We start from the raw sequence: 21,112 nt of genomic DNA on the forward strand, positions 1-21,112 counted from the left end.
GTACAAAATATTTTCCGGCTATACCTAAATAGTCTTTGAAATATAAAGAAAGCCATTTTAGTACATTGAACTTTAAGAATTAGTGAATGGAATCAGGATTTTGAGCAGATTTAAGGTTACTAGTGGCGTTTTTCAAAACTAGATATATCAAACTTAATGCAAGTTCACCGTTTTAGCTATGCTTTTGTTGTAGGTAAAGCATTATTAGAATCGGAACAGTACAATGAGAAAGACACTTTTGGCTTAATAAACATTGAAAAGACTCTGCAGAGCGAGGTAAACCTAGAAAGTTACAAAGAATATGATGGGGCATTTCTGTGGCAATGGAAGAACAAGTTAGGCAGATGGAATAATTTTCCAAAGGCAGAAAATCAGAAAATTGACAAGTCATTTGCTCAGAATTCAAGATCAACAATACTACTGGCAATTAATGGACAAATGTAAGTATTCATTATTAACTTAAACATGGCAAAGGATCACAAATTATTTAAACATATACGTTTTTTATTTTCGTTTGATTAATTTTACAGGTTTAGACTGGTTTTATCGAAGATGAAGCTGATTAACATATCATCGAGAGAAACTTTCGATGTGAGACGCTTCGAAAACAATAGAAGTCATGCCACAAATTAATGTAATTATAAATGTAATTATGAAGAAACAAAGACCTTCACCTTCTAATCATAAGATTTTCTTTAAGTTGTAAATATATATTGTATTATACAATATTCTTATTTCCTAGATAGATTATAACACTATATTTGATTGGTTAGCAAGCTTGTTATAAATTTTCGTACTAACTGGCTGAAGTGTGTGTGGGGGGTTGGGGTTGGGGGTAAATAACGTGACCTTCCAATGAATAATTTCTCTAGCACAAATAACTAATAACATGATGTAACAATGAATTGTGGCACGTAGTAAATCATATTGATAGTTTGATATACCATAGACCGGAGTCGCCCGCGTGGCGCAGTGGTTAGAGCGTCTGCTCTAGAATTGCGAAGTAAGGAGTTGATCCTTACGTCGCTTGTTCGAATCCCACTGTGGGACGTGGAGACCGGTCCTTCGGATGAGACCGTATAAACCGAGGTCCCGTGTCGCAGTAGGTGTTGGCACGAAAAAGATCCCTCACTGCTCAATGGCCGTAAGTGCCGAGTATAGGACAAAATTTGCAGCTCTCCACCGGGAAGTGGTGGCGTCTCCACATGAGTGAAAAATTCTCGAGAGGGACGTTAAACAACATACAAACAAACACAACCAAAGACCAGACGTGGTATTCAACTTATTTGGTGAATACATAGGGAATATCCAGGTCTAGTCGAGGATGCATGAGGATTTACAAGCAATACCTAGATGTTTTGAGGCCCATACCAATAGCTTGACAGCAAAAGCAATGATATATGAAATGAATCATTGATAGCTGTTAATTAACAAGCCTGAACATTGATTGAGATATTGTTTGAATTCAATAACATTTTTAATTTACATTTTGTTTTGATTGAATTAGACATTTATTTATTTATTGCTGCATAATCACTATTTAATCCTTAATTTTATGAATTATTTTGAATTTTTATGCTAAGGCAGGTGCATGTAGAATTTAAGGGCTTATAAAGGTGTCATGTAATACCACGTATATAAAAGGCAACAGATGGGAAAGTTTAAAATAATGAAAACACAGAAAAAAAAATTTGGTGCGTATGAACAGAATCACTTTTTTATAGGTATGAAATTGACAATTTTTACGTAAAATTGACTTTTATCTCTGATCGCTGAACAATGATGCGTTTCCTGCAAGTTATGTTTATAATGTCCAATTCTGCAGACCTTTATTGGTATTTTTTTTCTAAATCCAATAAACATCAGAGTCATTATTGTGCAATTTAATTATGTGTAATGAAATACGTATTCATCAAATCTATTATCTATTCATCATCATTTGAAGGTATGTTATCAATAATTCAATGACTGGAAAAGAAAAGGTGTCATTGTTTCTATAAATGTATCATAAAAAAGATATGTTTCTATACATGTATCATATAAAACATAAGGAGAAACAGTTTAAATTTTTATGCATAATTTGATAGGAGGTAAGAAATCCTAAGCGTTTATAAGGGTGCATTTAAAAATGGTGAAATACATTCTATTGCTGTACATGTCTTGTTTAAGATTATGAATCGATTACTTGTATGCTTAATCAGCTAATTGAGAAATTTAATCTGGATGAGTTTTTTTTTTTTTTTCAAAATAATACTTGCAAAATGTTACTGGATTGTCATGTTCTAAAAATATTTTATAACAAATAAAGTTTTGCTGGATCAAAATATTTTTAAACAAATTCAAATCTTATTCACTCCTAAGCAGCATACTTAAAGTAAGGATATCGCTGCATTACATGTATATGATTCTAAACACATATGTTGACTTATTGTAAATATGTATATTTGTATGTAATCTTTGTTCTTCATTAAACTGATTTATTTAACACTCGTTACTTAGTAGTAATTCTTTCTATTTAAAAACAAAATACACTCATTTTGCTAGAAAGACAGATAACTGTTTATTTACATGTATTTGACTTTCATCTTTTTCTTTGAATGGCGGCAACATAATGGTCTAGTTCTAAACAATTTATGTACTCTAAAACATAAGTACAAATATAAGTATCAATTACTCTGTATTCATATATATCAAAACATATAATTTGAATGCATGTGTTATCCTCTTGCTTAATGTACGGTTAAAGCACGTAATGTAATGTCATCTAACAACATTTTATAGTTCTTACCAGAAGAAAAACTACAGCAATCTTAAAATTTGTTTTAAATAAATCAATATATTTCATGAATCTCCAATCTGAAATAGATATCGATTTCCTGGAAAAGTTGTAATATATACCATCAATGTCAAACAAAGGAAAACATATTTATGTAACTGAAATATATAACCAGGGAATTATTTTATCGACAGCTAAAGTATATTATATATAGGTTCATAGTTATTTATAAAACAAGTCATATCTAAAACGAAATATATAAATCTTCGTCTTATCATCTTGTACAAGAAAATTTCTAACCAGTATTATTGGTCTTTTTGACACAGCATTAAATAGATCACTCATACAAATACTGGCAACATACATGTATGCTTATTTACTTTTTTTGTTTAAATTCTCTTGAAATCTGAATTGTATTCAATTATTTTCTCATGATGAACTTCCGTTGGAGGAGCCATGATTGGATTTATCACTTGTTGCATTAGACAGCTTTTTGTGGTGTATACGCAGCAAAAAGTTTAAATATAATATTGCATTTACCACAACGTAGTTTTATTGACCAGTAGACCTTTGCACAACAAAATCTTAAGGCTAAGACAAAAAGCTAGGTTCACTTTATGCATAAAATGGCCCTGTCCTTATATCAATTAATTGGTTATCACCCTCTGTCCCGTTTCATATATCAAAATAAAGTAGAGACGTAGTGCTTTCATTTCCCAAAACAAAATTTCTTTTTGAGAATCCAGGTATTGGAAAACAGGCTGTGAGAAAATTCAGTGTTCTTGAATTTTGCAGAAAACATTGCAGGAAACATTTGACTACTTCAGCAAAGAATTAAAATGTGAGCACAGCCCACGATCCAAAAATTAAAACATGTTTTTAGACCTTCAGAAACAGATCTTTCATTATGTAATTGCATATTTTGGATCAGAGGTTGTGCTCTATATGAAATATTGCAAAAAATACCTCAACTTTTGGCCATTTTTAAGGGAATTTACATGATATGGGGAAAATGATGCATTTTATGACGCCATAATGCATTGACTAGAGAGAAAATTACGTCATGTTCAATAGATACACGGTCAGCAAGGGTACAATTTATAAATACTGCATTTTCAGCCAAAATTGAGCAGTTTCGATTTTACAGAAATTCTCAGGGCCTAAAAAAGGCCCTAAGTGGCTCCTGCTCTTTATCTAGAGTAAGCTAGTATTCTTCGGTTTTTTTCAATAAATTTGTTTGCATAACAGGATCAGATGTTAGAAATTAATCGTCGTGGATACACATTCACATCATACTCATTAGATGATGCCTCCAATGACGACATTGATGAAAGAACATTACGAAGAGCTAGAAGCCAGTATGCCTCCCCTGAGAACGTAATATGTAGTTGAGATTTTGCTTCTTCCTAATTCTGCCCCTATTACAGCCAATGCTTATAAATATATGTATGTATAATCTTTGAATAAAATGGATAAAATTGTCATTTTCATGGCCCAGCTCTTTGGGGGTTGCAATAGGGACCAAGCCTAATGACATTTATGTATCATTTTGTATCCCTTAAACAACTGGTAACCCAGCCAAAGGTTACATGTTTCCTTATCATAATATTTTTTAAATGGTTAGGTAGATAACGATCTGTATTGAAGCTCAGGGTCCATATAGACAATACAAATCGGGAACGGACCTCCAAAAACAAAAAAAAAACATCAGAGGTGGGATCTGGTGCCATGGAGGACTGATCATCCCCTGCCGACCAGTCACTTCGCTGTGTGCTCCTTGTATTGATCATGAAAAACGGAAAAATCCGTCGACAATTGTGTAAATAATGGCCTAACAATTACATGTATTATAAAAAGCATCGGTCAGCTTTTGAATCAATGATGGGTTGTATTTGCTGACAAGGTCGCTGTGCCGACCATAAAACTTGCAAAATAATGACTTCAAACGAGACTGTTGATATCCTTGTTTCATCAACTTGTTTGTCAATAGATTGCCTCGTTTCATAAATTGTTAATACGTAGAACATGCTCTTGCGTATCGAATCAACTGGGAGACAAAAAACCCATATGCAAGTGATGAAGGTACATTGCTACATAAGTAAGGAAAGTGGACGATGGATAAATTGATTTCATGACGTTTTTCATAAAGCCTTGTTGTTAGGTCATCATTAAAGTTTTTTTCTAATAAAATATCCTTATATGAAACAGATGTGTCAGATTTTGTGGTCTCTTTTATTACAAGCTCACTGGGATTGTTGGCTTCTCTTTTATAAAATCTTTTTAATTTAATCATGAATTATTAAAAAAAATCACATACACAAGTCACTTTTCTTTCGGGTTAATGTCTAGTTATATTGTATATGTTGATCTTATCAAGTGTACTAAAAAGTAAGTCTTTACTTAGGAAATTTCAAGTAATAAAAAGTTTACTTTCCCACTGCCCATGAATACTTTACCAATTACAGGAAATATCACAAAAAATATACCATTTAACTAATTTAGCTGGCTGATTAAATGTTTGATGGGATCACGGCCTGACATTAAATTATCGATATGGTGACTCATTTTATGACGTAGAGATTTGCGATGAACCAAGAATTTTAGGCGGCAACGAAACAATTGGCCTAGGATGTCATGTTCAGCGAGGTAATCCATATCTTTTATTTTTGAATTTTTTTAAATAATTTATTTTTCAGCTTTTTATTCATAATACCATGCTGATAATAATCAAATATATTCTTAAATAGGGCCTGACTGGAAATGGGGTAATCAAGATGGAGGGTCCAGGACCGTTGGCATGGTGTATAAAGTGACAAACAACTCAACTATTTACGAAAGTAGCATTCGACAATAATAATATTTTTAATAAATTACCTATGCAATCATACGTTTTACATAGCTAATCAAGTCACTCTCGTTGCGCTGTTGTTTGATTGTTACGCTCTCGAAATTCATATTGAAAAATAACTTTATGAACTTCGATGGAACAACCTACAGACACGACATATGCCACACTTACGTTGGGATATCTTGAAGAAAAAATGTACAAAACCGTGGAAGAAAATATTGATGTTGAATGTAAAATTTTTATTCAAAATTCCTGGAAGCGATATTTAGACGATTGTTTTATAATCTGGATCAAATCTACCAATGAATTACAAACTTTAACATTTTAAACAACATGAACCTCAACTTAAAATTCACAATGGAAAAGGATGAAAACAAGTTACCATTTTTACATGTAATGGTCATAAAAAAGATGGGAAAATCGAAACTGATGTACATTACAAGGCCACGGACACGAAACAATATCTTCTCAATGATTCCTGCCATCCAAAACACATCAAGAACAATATTCCATATAATTTAGCCAGACGACTTTGTACCATAATATTGGACAAGGATCTTTTAAATATCAGACATGGTGAATTACGGGAATTATTACAACAAATGCATTATCCTACCTTACTGATTGAAAAAGGAATAGACAACGCTAAACTACATGACAGAACAAGACTACTTCAGATAAAAGAAAAACCAGAAAAAAATCTTATTCCCTTTGTATCAACACACAACCCAAAAAATCAAGAATTTTTCCAAGTCATCAAAACCAACATGCCAGTTTTAGAAATGATCCAAGAATGAAAGAAGTTTTGAGTGAATTTCAGTTAATCAAAAGTAAACGACAGAGCCCATCCTTAAAGAAGATTTTAACAATATTTAACAATACAAAAGTAACACTCTTTGTTAGAAAATGTCATCACCCAAGATGTGGAACATGTCCCTATTTACAAGAAATCCAACAGTTTATTTTTAAAAACGAAAAAAATTTCATTATTCATTCATCTTTTACCTGCGAGAGTTCTAATTTGATATATGTAATTACATGTTCAGGATGCGGCGAGTATTATATTGGCCAAACCGGGGACACCCTTAGACACCAAATGACCGTCCATCGTCAACAGATTCGTCAAGCCGAGTACCAGTGCACTGCCGTAAGTGGACATATTGGAACATGTGCAAGAAACATATTTCATAACTTTCAGTGTTTCCAATGTACAAGTTCTACAACAAGACTTCCGAAAAAGAACGTGAAACCAAGGAAAAACATTTTATTTCATTGTTTCAACCAGTGCTAAATGCCCTATCATGGTAGTAAATTTAAACTTTTCCCGCACTATTTGTCTAATTGTTAACGTAATAACATAACATAATGACGTCATTATGAACTCTGCTAAAGCGCAACACTTATTTGACGTTACACTACGTCACAATATACTTTGAAATGTTTGAGCTAAATTAGCACTTTAAATTGTATCACATAGCTCCAAGGTACTTTCACGATGAAAAAGTTTTTTTCCGCCGATTTGATATATTGCATCAATATTAGACTTGTTTAACTCAATCACAGTAATCAGATAAACGTAATACCCAAACTCCAAACTAAGGGATTATAATACCGACGAAGGGTTAACCTCTGTCACCTATACGAATTAATCAATGAACTCGTTCATTCTTGCCTCTGATTCCTGCAAAATCTCTGTAAAGATATTGTTGGCGCTGCGGTTCATCACTGGTTATTCCTTCGCCATAAAATATAATCTTTGAATATGAACACATTTTTAAGTAAATCGATGATAAAAAGCTCAAGCCCTCTTAGATGTATTCCGTAAACTGAAACATGACAGATATTCTAAAATTCCTATAAATGTTTTTTTTTCTAATAAATGCTTGCTTAAATGTTCAATGACCTTTGAGCACTTCATATGCATTTTACTTAGCTGATCTGCTGCAATTAATTTTAAAGTTCAACGTGTAAAACAGATTTGTTGCTGAAAGAGCAGAGAAAGTTATTTATGCATTTTTTAAACTTTTTATTAAACTAATATACAAGATCCTGTTGACAGTCTTTATGATCAATATTTACACTGTACAACTGTACTGAAAATTCAATGATTGCGTTGTATATTTGTTATAATTGGATATAAAACGTTTTATGTATTTAAGAAAAAAATATGACGAGTTGAGAAAAAAATTGTGTCAATGCAGCTCTAGCATTATTATTCAAACAAAATTTACGAGTTCGGCGATTTTTTAAAATTTCATTTATCCATAATTGATAAGGATTGAATCCCCCAGAGTCTCAGTATAGCATAATTCGATACATATTCCAATAGTATGAGTTTTCTCCACTCGTGTAGTTGAATGTCATTTAACCACCTCAGCCCTCTATCTTATACATATTAAAACATAATATAGAAAGAAAAGGTTATGTTGCACTTTGCTACCACTGTGACTTTATTAATTAACACAATTTTAGATTACATATAATGATGTAGATCACATTAAATGGTTATGTAATAATAACTTTAATAAAAATTGATATACGATTAGGAATATCTGATTAATTACCCAATTAAAATTTTAAATCAATATTAACCAACAGTTCGCATTAATTATCCAATTTATGATGTTTGTTTGTTTGTTTGTGTATATTTTAACGTCTCTCTCGAGAATTTTTCACTCATATGGAGACGCCACCACAAATTCTGACCTATACTCGGCACTCAGGGCCATTGAGCAATGAGGGATCTTTTTCGTGCCAGCAGTTACTGCGACACGGGACCTCGGTTTATACGGTCTCAACGTTACCAACAAAAATCATTTTATATGCTGACATTACACAAGAATGCCAAATATAAAAGTAAAAATGCAACATATGACAGGTCATATATTTAAAAACAATGGAAAAAAAATATAGCTACCCTCGATGATTGTTTTAAAAATGTTTTTAAGTTCTTGGACACCTTGTCCCTGAATGCTTGTAGATGTATCCAGAATAAAAATAACACAGGGTCCCACGCCATACTGGTGCCTTAGCTGTCGATCTGGAATATATGAGAGTGAAATATAAAGATCTTCAGAATGCACAATTTTTGTGAATGTTTTGTCTTACACTGTTCTGCATTTCAACAGTAAATGTCAAGACTGTAAGTAACAGGAATGGTCCTAAAAAAGATCTTTCTATTTGTTCTACAAGATCTTTCGAAGGAATCCCTTATGACGGAACGATACAGGCCAAGAAATGCTGAATTTCCAGACAGACATGGAAACCAACATGGAAAGACGTCATTTTTAGCATACTATACATAACATGTGCGTTTATTTTATTGAATACAATAATAAATATAATTAATTAAATATTATAATGTTTCTTTTCTATTGTAATATACAAATAAGGCTAATTAAATGATTTATCAGATTGTGGTAGATAAATGAAACTAGAGTGTTAAAAAAAAAAGAAGAAGAACCGCCTGCTTTACAGCATCATCAAAGATGTTCATACATCTATGAGTGGTCAGTTATGTATTTGCGACTTGTGTTATAGTTCATGCATTTGCCTGCAAATAAAAAAATATATACGGATAAAAAGACCTATAGAATAGCAAAATGTGACAATTGAATAAAAATATGATTCCTCTACCCTCAAACTAAAACTAAAACGCATAATCCAACTGAAATTATTATACATGACGTTATTGAAATGAAATATGTTGAGAACAGTAACGAACAGTATTCGAGCTCAAAAGTCCATTAAACATTACAAAATAGGAGCAGAGCAAACACGGACCTCTCTGAAAATTTAAAAGACAAATTTTAACCCTTTAACCCCCAGAGACGCATTTGGACGCATTTTCAGCATCACAGATATTTAACTGTTGGCGTTTTCTAAATATTCAGGTGACAACAAAACAATTGATATTTTCTGAAACTAGAGAAGATACTAAACATTTTTTCTACTCAAAAATTTTCTGTGCTATGTTCAGAAAGTATCATAAACTTAAATTGAATATTGCATTTCATTGCAGGAAGTTGATAAAACTACGCATAAATGACTGATTTTGTGCTATCTTCTGTTGGCTTTATCTAAATTACAAACACAATAAAATAAAAAATGAATGCCATAACCTGAAAGCTGGGAATATGTCCTACATTTTTTTTATTCCGGACATTATAAGATACATGCATCCGTTACAGAGATATTTGTTGTTGAATATCGGAACTTTTACGAGTAAAATACACAAAATGCACTATGACGTCATTTGACGTTTTACATGCACAATGAAATCGTTCATAAGCTCAGTGTAATACAAACTGGCTCTTTTGATATATGGAACTGATTTATTTTTTAAAAATGAATTATTTGTAAAGAAGAGTTAATGTACGACACGTTTTGAGACATAAACATGTAATAAAAGGAATTTTCCATAGCTTTGGGAGATATACATGCATTATATACATGTAGTAATAAGTCTTTCACCCAACGCCCCGATTGCGTGCACCCATTGTATCAGAAATCCCTGTCGAATTTTGTGTCAGTATTACATGTAGTAGAAATGATTAATTAAATATTATCCTTACCATTTTCCTAATCTTCAGATTTATCATTGAAAAATATAAAAAAAAAAATATAAATTAATCTTGTTTTTAGTACTTGGTGTACTTTGAAAGGAAAAGTGCATTTTTATTAAAGCGACAGGAAAGATAACGCTGTTATCCTTTTTTAATGATTAAAAGATGAAAAATAAATGCCACAGTGAAAAAATATATCAAAAGTACTACGTCGTACGTCGTAAACGTAGCCAAACAAACAGCTGATTTTTATCAGATAGCTATATTTATAAAAATAATTTCTGAATAAACACACAGGAAACTCAGATTTCTTTGTTCGTGTTAAATTCATTTTTCAGACTTCACAGAGTTAAGAACAAGTCTATATCAAACTGGATAAAAATTGAAAACTTGGGATAAACTAATAAATTCTCCCTCATTGCCTAATCCTTTACAGATTAGCCGGGATTACAAGTACATGTATGTGTATTGCAGAAACTGAAAAGTTGAATCTACTGCTACAACAAAAATAAAATGGAGCAAGTATGTAAAATATTTGCCATAACATCGCGCGAAAATGGCAAAATGCGCTTTTCAACATAAAAACCGCCATTTTACTATTTTCTAAACGCTGTGGAGAAATGTTAATTGAAATACAATCAGAAGTATTCGGAAACTACGCCTACGCTCTATAAATTTGTAAAAATTTGTGTTTTTCACTATAGAAATCAACGGAAAATATTTTGAAAACATCCCCCTTTCCTTTTTACAGCAATTTTGAATTATTATTTAACAAATTCACACCAAAGCTCTTGTTGTTCTTGGGGGTGGGGATATGTTTACAGATAAATTATATGAGTTAAACATATGGAAAAAAAATGAAGGATCATTTATCCATGTCTATGAGTATTTTAAAATCTGAGTACTATTTTAAAATCTTTTGATGTTTTACAGCCTGATTTCAATGGATATATATCTTCTGGAACCCTTATAAAAAGATTTGTGATTAAGAGCAATGAACAATTTGACACTGGTATTAATAATGTCATATTGTAAATTTAAATTTACCCGGTGGTAGTAACTACAACAAGAGGCAGGGCCACATCGCTCACCTGAGCTCATTGGCTAGGAAGAAGCAGTAATCTGTTCAGTGTTAAAGGGGGAAGGGGGGCAAACTTTAATTTAAACTACCTCAGGATGCTTCCATATCAATATATCACTAATCATGGCTTTGCTGTTCTTAAACAGAGGAATTTTAAAGACTTTTTCCTTTGTTTACCACCGTCATGGTAGTTCATTTTGTAGAGCGTGATCGGAAGGTAAGGGGTTCGAGCCCCGGCCGCGACTGATCTAATTCGATGAAAAATAGGTAAAACTGTTCTCCCGCAAAGCGCTCGGCATTTTGAAGTGAAAGTTGCGGGTCCTTCAGATGAGACCTTAATGACCGAGGCCCATGTCACGGCAGGCGTTGGCACGATAAAGATCCCCCACTGCTCAATGGCCCTGAGTGCCGAGTAAAGGTCTAAATTTGAGGCCCTTCACCGGTATATGGTGAAGTCTCTATATGAGTGAAAAATTCTTGTACGGAACGTAAAACAGCATACAATCAATCAATCCCATGTTTTCCTATGTAAAACTCTGATCTCTCGTTGTGGCCCCACACTATACCCACCCTAAATTTGAACAAATTTGAATCTACACTACGAAAGGATGCTCCTATAATAATATGACTGCTGTTCTTGAGCAGATTTTTTCAAGATGATACCTATATTTTTTTTATGCAAAACTTAATTGATCCTCTGTTGTGCCCCCTTGATTTGAACAAACTTTATTCTACAATACCTAAGGTTGCTTCTATATAAATATGACTAATAATGGCTTAGTGGTTCTTGAAAAGAAATTTTAAAGATATTTCCTATGTTAAAGCATTTTATAGTAGAAAAGGATTTATCAAGGTAAAGTTTCAAAAATGTAATTAACTAAGCAGTAATTAATTATCAAAGATTGCATTGAAGTCTAAGGGGACAAGCGATTTTTCTTTTAAATATAAATATTCAAATAAAAAGAATATTAATAAATACTGTGGTGGAAAAATGCATAAAACATTAGAAATAGAATGACAATCGAAACGATTTTTTTTCCACCAGATAAGTTTTTTTATAATTGAATTTTTCAAATAAAAACAGATGGAGATAACCCTTACCAAAATTCAAGGTCATAAATTAGGACACATCCCACCCTTACATGCTAATAGTAATAAATGGGAATTATGATATTAGGGATGGAATACCTTAACTTCTTTATTGCTGATTCAGCATCCAACTTCTTCTGCTAGCTTCTGAATGCCTGTCTTTCCCAAAGCGTTGGCTTATATACCCTTTGGTTTGGCTAGTCCATTCCAAGGGTTGCCAGGTCATTCCATTATTTCAGGTCTTCAATGCATTTTACACGAATGCCCCTTAACAATTACACCTAGTATATATTCCTATGTAAAACTCTGACCCACTGTTGTGGCCCTGTCCTATCTGTGGGGTTCTTGATTTGAACAAACTTGAATCTACACTATTTGAGGATACTTCTATATTAATATGACTAATAATGGCTTAGATGTTCTTGAGAAGATTTTTAAAGATATTTCCAATATATTCCTATGGTGAACTTTGACCCCCTGTTGTCGCCCTGCCCTACTCCCAGGGGTCATGATTGGAACAAACTTGAATCTACACTACCTGAGAATACTTCTATTATAATATGACTAATCATGGCTTTGCTGTTCTACAGAAGAAGATTTTTAAATACATTTCCTATTTATTCCTATGTAAAACTTCGACCACCTCTTGCGGCCCCACCCTACCCCCGGGGGCATGATATTAACAAATGTGAATCTACAGTATGTCATGGAGCTTTCATATAAGTTTTATCTTTTCTTGCCCAGTTGTTCTTGAGAAGAAGATATTTAAAAGAAGCCACCAAATTTTCACGAATTCTTAATTATCTCCCCCTTGAAAGAGGGCGCGGCACTTCCGGTGATCAAACTTAAATTCAACCAAGGATGCTTTGTGGCAAGTTTGGTTGATATTGGCCCAGTGGTTCTTGAGAAAAAGTCGAAAATGTGAAAAGTTTACGGACTACAGACGACAGACGGACGCCGGACACTCTTTGATCAGAAAAGCTCACTTGAGCCTTCGGCTCAGGTGAGCTAAAAATTACAATATGACAAGTTGTAATATAGTAATTTTCTATTTACTTCCATCCGGTAAATTCAAAAATTACAATATGACAGTAATATAATTCAATCACTAGTGAACTCTTGTTTGCAATATAAAAAAAATTAATGGCAAAATTGTCTTTTATTGAATAAAGGGGTGTAAAATATAGGCTGGAATCGAGAGTTAGTGTGCGTAGTTCTTTGCCATACTCTCCCCATGGCCTTCTTCTAAAACTTAATGATGAACTAGTGATATTGTATGTTCGAGTACATATCAGGGTGTTGTGAATTCTCAGATGCAGGTCTCTGGAACTAGGCAAGTAATTTTATTCAGTGATAAAACTCTACTGAAAGTAAAAGGGGGACCATTTGATGTCAAAAACGACTGGTCATTAATATTGTTTCTTCTAGAACACATGGGTTTTCCAAAAGAAAAAAAAATCGGGTATTTAAGGCAAGACATTTTCTCGCATGATTCCGCGGACACCAAATCACCATTTAACAAACGAACTAGAGACAATGTTCAGCAATATCCTTCCTCCTCTCCCTTCTACCAACGTTTGATATATGTCAAATTTTGTAACGTTGATATTTGTAATTTAAAAGTGTACCATGGCGTTGAATATAGTATACCCATGTTTTGTTAAAAAGTTCCCTTCTCAAAATTGCTATTTTTGTTACCATGGCAACACTGTTCATTGAAATAAAATACTAAAATATTGAATTTTATATCTTAGTGTTCTTTACATGTGTACCAAATTTTATTGAAGTCAAGCAAAAACTGTAGGAGGGAAAGCGATTTTAAAATTGCTGAATATAGTATACCCGTGTTTTGTAAGGAAGTCTCGTTCTCAAAATTGCTATTTTGTAACCATGGCAACACTGTTCATTGAAATAAAAAAAACTAAAATTAAGAATTGTGTATCTTAGTACACTCTAAAAGTGTACCAAATTTTATTGAAGTCAGGTAAAAACTGTAGGAGGGAAAGCGATTTGTAAATTGCTTATAATTACGACAATCAGACAGCTGCAAAGCCAAAGCCTAATACACGGACATTGTGTAATTGTATAAACTCTTTCTATCAAATAAAATTGACCAGTATAACTAAAACTAATTGTTTGCATGCTTTGTTTTTATTAGTATCACTAAATTCCCTTATGGAAACATTATTTGTAAATTTGTTTGTATTTCTGTGATGTAAAAGGGTGGAAAACACATATTTTGGCAATTATGGGTCTCATTCGTTGCCATGACAACCACGACGCCATTTTACTCTGCATAATTAAATACTTTAAGATTTTACCTTTCAGAAAATGTATAGGTTGCTTTATGTAAAAGCGACTAGAAAATGTTAAAATTCCAGTTTGAAATTTTTAGGCAGTTTTGCTCAAAAAATGCAAAATCTCTGGTAGTTAAAGGGTTAAATTAATCGTTCGAAGTATTTTTGAAAAGGAGAATTTAGCGTGAATTGTCACGCTGCTATTTTTTTTAAATAATATCTTATTACAAACAGTGCACATACAAAATAGCACTGACCCTTAAATTTAAGAAGAAATCGTATTATGGAAGCGTATTAGTGCCACGTAATAATTGTTTTAAAAGTTGGCAATTCTAACATTGAAGTTTGTAATTATAACTTTAAAGTTGACTTTTCCAACTTTAATCTTGCCTTAAAGTTTATAACTTGTATCTTCGCTTTTCCACCTGCATATTTGGTATTTCCAACTTTAAAGTTAGCTTTTCCCACATTAAAGTTGATAGTTCCAAATTTATTCTTCGATTTCCAGATTTAAAGTTGGTAATTCCAACTTTAATCTTGGTTTTCTAAAACTTTAATTTGAGCTTTTTTAACCTCTTCTTTGATTTTTTTTAAATTTAATAATATTATGAATTTTATTAATGCAATCTTAATACACTGAAACCAATAGGTATGGAATTATTCTGTGCCCGTTATTTTTTTTACCTTCACTTTACCTATGACCTTACATATGCATTTCATCTTTAAAAGCCCTTTTTGGTCTATCTCATACACTGTATAGTGTATAATGTTATAGAGGATATAGTAAATTCATAAAAATATGTAAATGAGAGCATTTCAACCATACATATTTAAGAGATCAGACATACATAAATTTGTTGAGAATGAGTTTAAACAAAGGAGACCATACAGAGTGTTTGGTTTATAGAATAAATCAATACAATTTTTATATGCTATAAAGACAATTGTACACAAAAAAAACAAAACAAAACAAAAAACAAAAACGCAGGATGCCCGAAAAAATTGGAAAAGAGCAGATTAAAGTTGGAAAAGCCAACTTTAAAGTTGAAAAAGCCAATATTCAAGTACAGTGTAGGAATTACCATCTTTAAAGTTGGAAAAGCCAACTTAAAAGTTGGAATTACGAACTTTTAAGTTGGAAAAACCATTTCTAAACTTGAAATTACCAACTTAAAAGTTGGAAAAACCAAGATTAAAATTGGTATAGAGAACTTTAAAGATGGAAAAGCCATTTCTTTTAGGCAGATACTCTTTCAATATGATATGAACACTAAAGGTTACATTAGTTACAATTATAATTAGCATTTAATATTGTCATTGACAAGCATTTAAAATTCAAATCATAACAATTAAATTATCGCAAAATAATTGTTAAATAATGAGTTATTTTTGTAAATTGAAAAAATGGTAATAAAATCCAAATAATAATAGTAATAATAAAAATAAACATAAAATTAAAAAAAATAAATTTAAAAAAACTGGCACAAAGAATTGTAATTTAATCAATTACTTTGGTACGTAAGTAACCCCAATGTCGGAAAGAAAATTTAAAAAAGTAATCCCATCCCTATTCAGAAGAACTATTTTCTTTGCATTGTACCTATTCCTGATTCATACACATACTAGACATACTAAACAACATCCCCAATTACGTACAATATATTATTTAATTATGACCGGATACTAAACTTTTTGGATTTTACATTACAATATTCCAATCTCAATATTTAAATCTAAACAAATTGCAGAAATCTTCAAATGTTACTGAAAAACCCTGCTGTCGATAAACAAAGCATTAAAGAGATTAATTGAATAATTATGTGATTGGACATTACAACAATTAACATCTTATTACCTTACATGTATAATTGTTTGATGCCGTCCCAGTAAGGTAAGAACACTGGGCTCTTATATTTCGTACTTTCAACGTGTTTAGCAAATGACTCTGCTCATTCATTTTCGAGCTTTCATGCGTCTACTGGAGTGATATATGTGACGGATTTGATCAGGGAGCACTATTTGCAAAGTTTATTATTGTTATTTCTCGACTAAAATACATGTACATGTAATTTGAATTTGTACCCAGGAAACATACTACAACTACTACTAAATGAATATATCTGTAATATAATACATAAATTTTTTGCCCAGTTCAATGGTTAAATCCTCATATATTCAAATTTGTTTAAAAAAAAAAAGCTTCCAGTTTTGTATATCAAATTGCGTAGACTCCTCTCAAAACATTCTTACAGGCCCTCCACACAAATACGAATCATATTGACATTAATTTTAACAAGTTTCTCAACCATTAAAAAATGGTTGGGTAGTAAAATATAATTTGAACTACTTTTTTTTCAAAATATGTTTTATAAGTATAAAGAATGTTTTATAATAGCGCAATAATTTTTTCAGACATGTAAGCTTAAAAGCTCTTTTAAGCTTCCACGATTACAGTAACATCTTAATTTAAGCAGTCAACATTTTTTAGTGAAATTGATAACAAGTTACAAAAAAAATGTATTTCCTCTCAAATCTGTTGATATTAAAATTAGGAAAGACTGGAAACACCACAAAAATGTGCTCAGTTGAGTGTAATGCCATTATTTTGTAAGTGTTTAAATAAAACAATAAAAATTAAAAAGGAAAACTTGACTAAAATAACTAAAATACAGTTCCATGGTAGTGTTTATGAAAAAGCAGGATTTGGAATACACATTCCAAACAAACAACTAAGGAAATTAAGATTTCCTGGTTAAATATAAATAAAAGCCAGACAATTTATACTATTTTTTGTTCGTTTAGGGAATAAATAGAGAGCTCACTTTTTTAGCATAAATCTAACTCTCAGCAATAGGCATATGGAAGACTTACATCGGCGTCAACTTTGGAACAAAGCAAAAGAAGAATCTTGTAGAAGTAAGTCGTTTACTCCATCAATGTGAATGACTGAATGATCTATGAAGCTGTAATTTGACATAGATGATTTAGAAAAATGGCCCAAAATATCTATCTTTCTTTCTTTCTTTCTTTCTTCAGGCAGAGTACATGTATAACGGAATGGGACCATGTCGAATACAGTAATTTTTTTTATCTGAAATATAATTTTTAAACAAAGTTTTGAAGTACAAATACAAAAACGTCTTCTAAAAAAATGAAAATAAATGAAAAGTAGAAAACGAAAAAGATTTGTGGATTTTATACGTACATCTATGGTTAATTTTTATTGGAAAATTTTTACTTCCGTATATTTTGTAGACCGAAATAGTTTATACACACATGGCTGCATACATGGTTCTTATGTCACAACTGTCTTCCTACTTGATACGTCAGCAAGCATGGCAGGAGAAGGTCTGCAGCAAATGAAAATAGCATTCAAAGATATCATTAACGGTATGTTTCACTATACAAATAATGAACTTTGGTACGCTTTCTTAAGACATGATTTTAATGACATCGGATTTTTTATGACATTAGGACTATTTTCTGAAATGAAATGATTATCTTTAAGAGTTTTCCAAGCATTCGTCTTCCGTACCAGAAAATGTCTCGGTTGTAACTTTTGGTAAAGAAGTAAAGGTCCTACAATACTATTCCAACAATTACACGATGCTTGCTAATTGTGTAGGTAAAGTCATTTTTTTTTTATAAATATTGAAATAATCTTCTTTTCTATTTGTCTCATTATTATCAAACTCATTCAGAATTCCCTTTGACACAGATGATTTACAGTGTGGAGGAGGAAGTCCACTGGAAGCAGGCATTATAATGTGTTATTCAGGGATTCATTCAGGTATTTTATTTTCTTTACATTTTTATCCCTGTTTAACTTTTTCAAAGGCTTTTGTTATTTTAGAATTAATTATACAGTTCCCTACAGCGCCATTGGATCATATCACGTGAGAACAAGAATAGTAATCATCACTGATGGTAAACCAACAGAGATATGTTCAGGACACGACCGAGAAATCTATGAATCTCGTGTTTATGATGAAGTAATGCCTTTCACAAATTAAACAAAGAGAAAGTAACTTTCTTATGACACAAATTCTAATCCTAAAGTAGCATTTTTTTATTATGCTAATATACTATACATACTTTATATTTTTAAGGAATACCAAAAATTTATATTAAAAAAAATTAACATTTATATGTTAATCTGAAATTTAACATGAAAGACAAGTGACAGAATTGTTGACCTAGTAAGAAGACTTGGAAAAGCTAGACCTATCTTTTGTATTCCTGTTGGTGCTGATCCGGATATCGTGAGTATTTCAAAATTATAAAGTTTTAGTGTTCCTTCCTTGGTTTCAAAAGAAAAAAAATGAGCAGCCACCGTAGACAATCGAAGTTGATTTTAGGAGATAGTTTCATTTTATAGGCTATCGATCATAAAATTGAACCATGTCTTAAAAAGACACTAACAGGCAATGGACAATACAGTTACTAAATTCACTTTAATACTCGATCAGGAGCACATTTCTTAACATCACTGGAGTTTTTCGGAAAAGCGTATTGATCATATGCCTCTTATTCTTTTACAAACTCAAAATTGAATACAAGTTTATTGAATGTAGGATATAGTTACCCATAGACCAAAAGTGTTGCATATGAATTTTGAGGAGAAAAAACTCGTACTTATCCATTATATTTAGTAAAAAGGCTGACTTTGAGAAAAGGGTGATAAATACTTGTCATGTCATCCATTTTAATAGCAAAGTTTTACTAACCTCATAAAAATATATGCAAACTTATGTGAATTTGACAAAGAAGCTTTTTTGTTTTTGAATTAACGGAAATCTTCTAATGTCAAATGCTTATTTTAGTAAAAGATATGTCGTAACCTTGTTTTGCTTGATATGAAAATATTTGAAGACTAGTACTAGTTCTATACTCATAAGGTATCTGCAAAGTCTTCAAAAGAGATTATATTTTTGTAGCTGAAATTTATTCAACTCAAGTTGAAATTAGAATTTATTACCCTTGTTAGACGGAAATGTATATCAGCCATAATTAAATAAAAAGACCTTTACGTCCATAGCTGATCAGGTGACCTGAAAAGAGGACTAGATTCTTGTTCTATTTTCAACACTTATTTTTCCCAATTCAGAGCTAAACTTCTCCTTATAGTTGCTGTATTTTTAGTGCTTTTTAGGAACAATGATCATTCAATCAAAAGGAGGAAAGTTAATTCCACACCACGAGGCTGGTCAGTTAGGTAGATACACTGTCAATATGGTATGACTACTAGTGGTTACATTTATTTAATTATAATTATAATCGGTATATAAATCAATGAATGTTAAATATCTTAGTTTTTTATTTACCTGTGACAGATTTTGATATTAAACACTTAAGAATATCTTTACGTCGGATTATTGAATTTTATTAGGTCTTGGCTTCAAAAGTACTCCAACGAATGTCAAAAGAAGATCAAACTTCAAAAGAAGCAATTAAATCAGAACTTTGCCATTTGCAGAGTGTCTCTGAGAAGGATGTTGTATGTTTATTTTTATATTTTTGGCATTTCACTGCACTTTAAAAAAAGAAAATAAACTTTTACAAAAGTAATGCATGCAGTCAGAACAAATACTCATTCCTATGTAGATCTTCCAGAAATAGTTAAAAAGTGTCTTAAATGTAATTTGCAATGTGTGTAATAGGATGACGTCTGTGAAATTATTGAGAACAGAGATGTATACAAGTCAGGTCGTGAATTGAGAGAAGAAGAGGAGATTGAACAGGAAATGGAATATCAAGAGAGATATGCACATATGCCTTGTGTTGGTACTCGTGTCCGAAGAGGGCCAGATTGGAGCTGGAAAAACCAAGATGGACATGGAGCAGGAACTGTTGTTGGACATTCAAAAAGAGGTGCAAATCATTTATCATTTACAATATTCAATTTCTTTGAAGTTCTGATAGTCAATTAGCATTTAATATTGTCATTGACAAGCATTTAAAAATTAAATCGTAACACTATGAAAATTTAGGGGAATAGAAGATTGCCCATATACTGAAACTTACACTTATGAACAATTCATCAATATTCAATTGGTGCACATATTGATGGAAAATTTCAGAATTGTAGTCAATTTTAAAATAGATTTTGATCATCATGAAACATATGCTTACATGAAACCTTTTACCTTTGGCTTCTTTGAATACTTTCAACTCATCGCTTCACAGTTGGATGGATTAATGTGGAGTGGGATACAGGTCTTCAGTTGCCATATAGATATGGTAACAATGGCGTTCTAACAGAATATGACATTGCACCTTGCAAAGAACCTAGAATACTAGAGAACCAACCAATCGCCGTTGGATGTCTTGTTAGGAGAGGCATGACTGTAGCTTAGTGAATCACTTTTACATAATCATAAATTAATGGGTCACTTTCGTATAATCGTATCTAAATGGATCACACTTTCAGTGATCACTTGCAAGACCAAGTACACT

At 31.9% G+C, this 21,112-nt stretch overlaps 1 protein-coding gene across 1 annotated transcript in view; it reads left to right on the plus strand.

Moving 5' to 3' along the window:
• LOC133178072 (uncharacterized) overlaps positions 1 to 21,112 on the plus strand; it is a 235,357-nt gene that overhangs the window by 208,595 nt on the left and 5,650 nt on the right. Inside the window, exons 16-26 of the mRNA XM_061312838.1 lie at positions 194 to 440; positions 531 to 591; positions 2,088 to 2,090; positions 4,025 to 4,153; positions 5,524 to 5,578; positions 17,912 to 18,046; positions 18,165 to 18,281; positions 18,375 to 18,446; positions 18,524 to 18,648; positions 20,046 to 20,169; positions 20,822 to 20,995. Of these exons, the coding sequence (XP_061168822.1) occupies positions 194 to 440; positions 531 to 591; positions 2,088 to 2,090; positions 4,025 to 4,153; positions 5,524 to 5,578; positions 17,912 to 18,046; positions 18,165 to 18,281; positions 18,375 to 18,446; positions 18,524 to 18,648; positions 20,046 to 20,169; positions 20,822 to 20,995 (1,242 nt within the window). The remainder of the gene's footprint in view (positions 1 to 193; positions 441 to 530; positions 592 to 2,087; positions 2,091 to 4,024; positions 4,154 to 5,523; positions 5,579 to 17,911; positions 18,047 to 18,164; positions 18,282 to 18,374; positions 18,447 to 18,523; positions 18,649 to 20,045; positions 20,170 to 20,821; positions 20,996 to 21,112) is intronic.

This window comes from Saccostrea echinata, unplaced genomic scaffold (assembly GCF_033153115.1).
Source record: "Saccostrea echinata isolate AGI-Se365-2 ecotype Australia unplaced genomic scaffold, CSIRO_AGI_Sech_v1 ptg000002l, whole genome shotgun sequence".
Classification (NCBI taxonomy): Eukaryota; Metazoa; Mollusca; class Bivalvia; order Ostreida; family Ostreidae; genus Saccostrea; species Saccostrea echinata.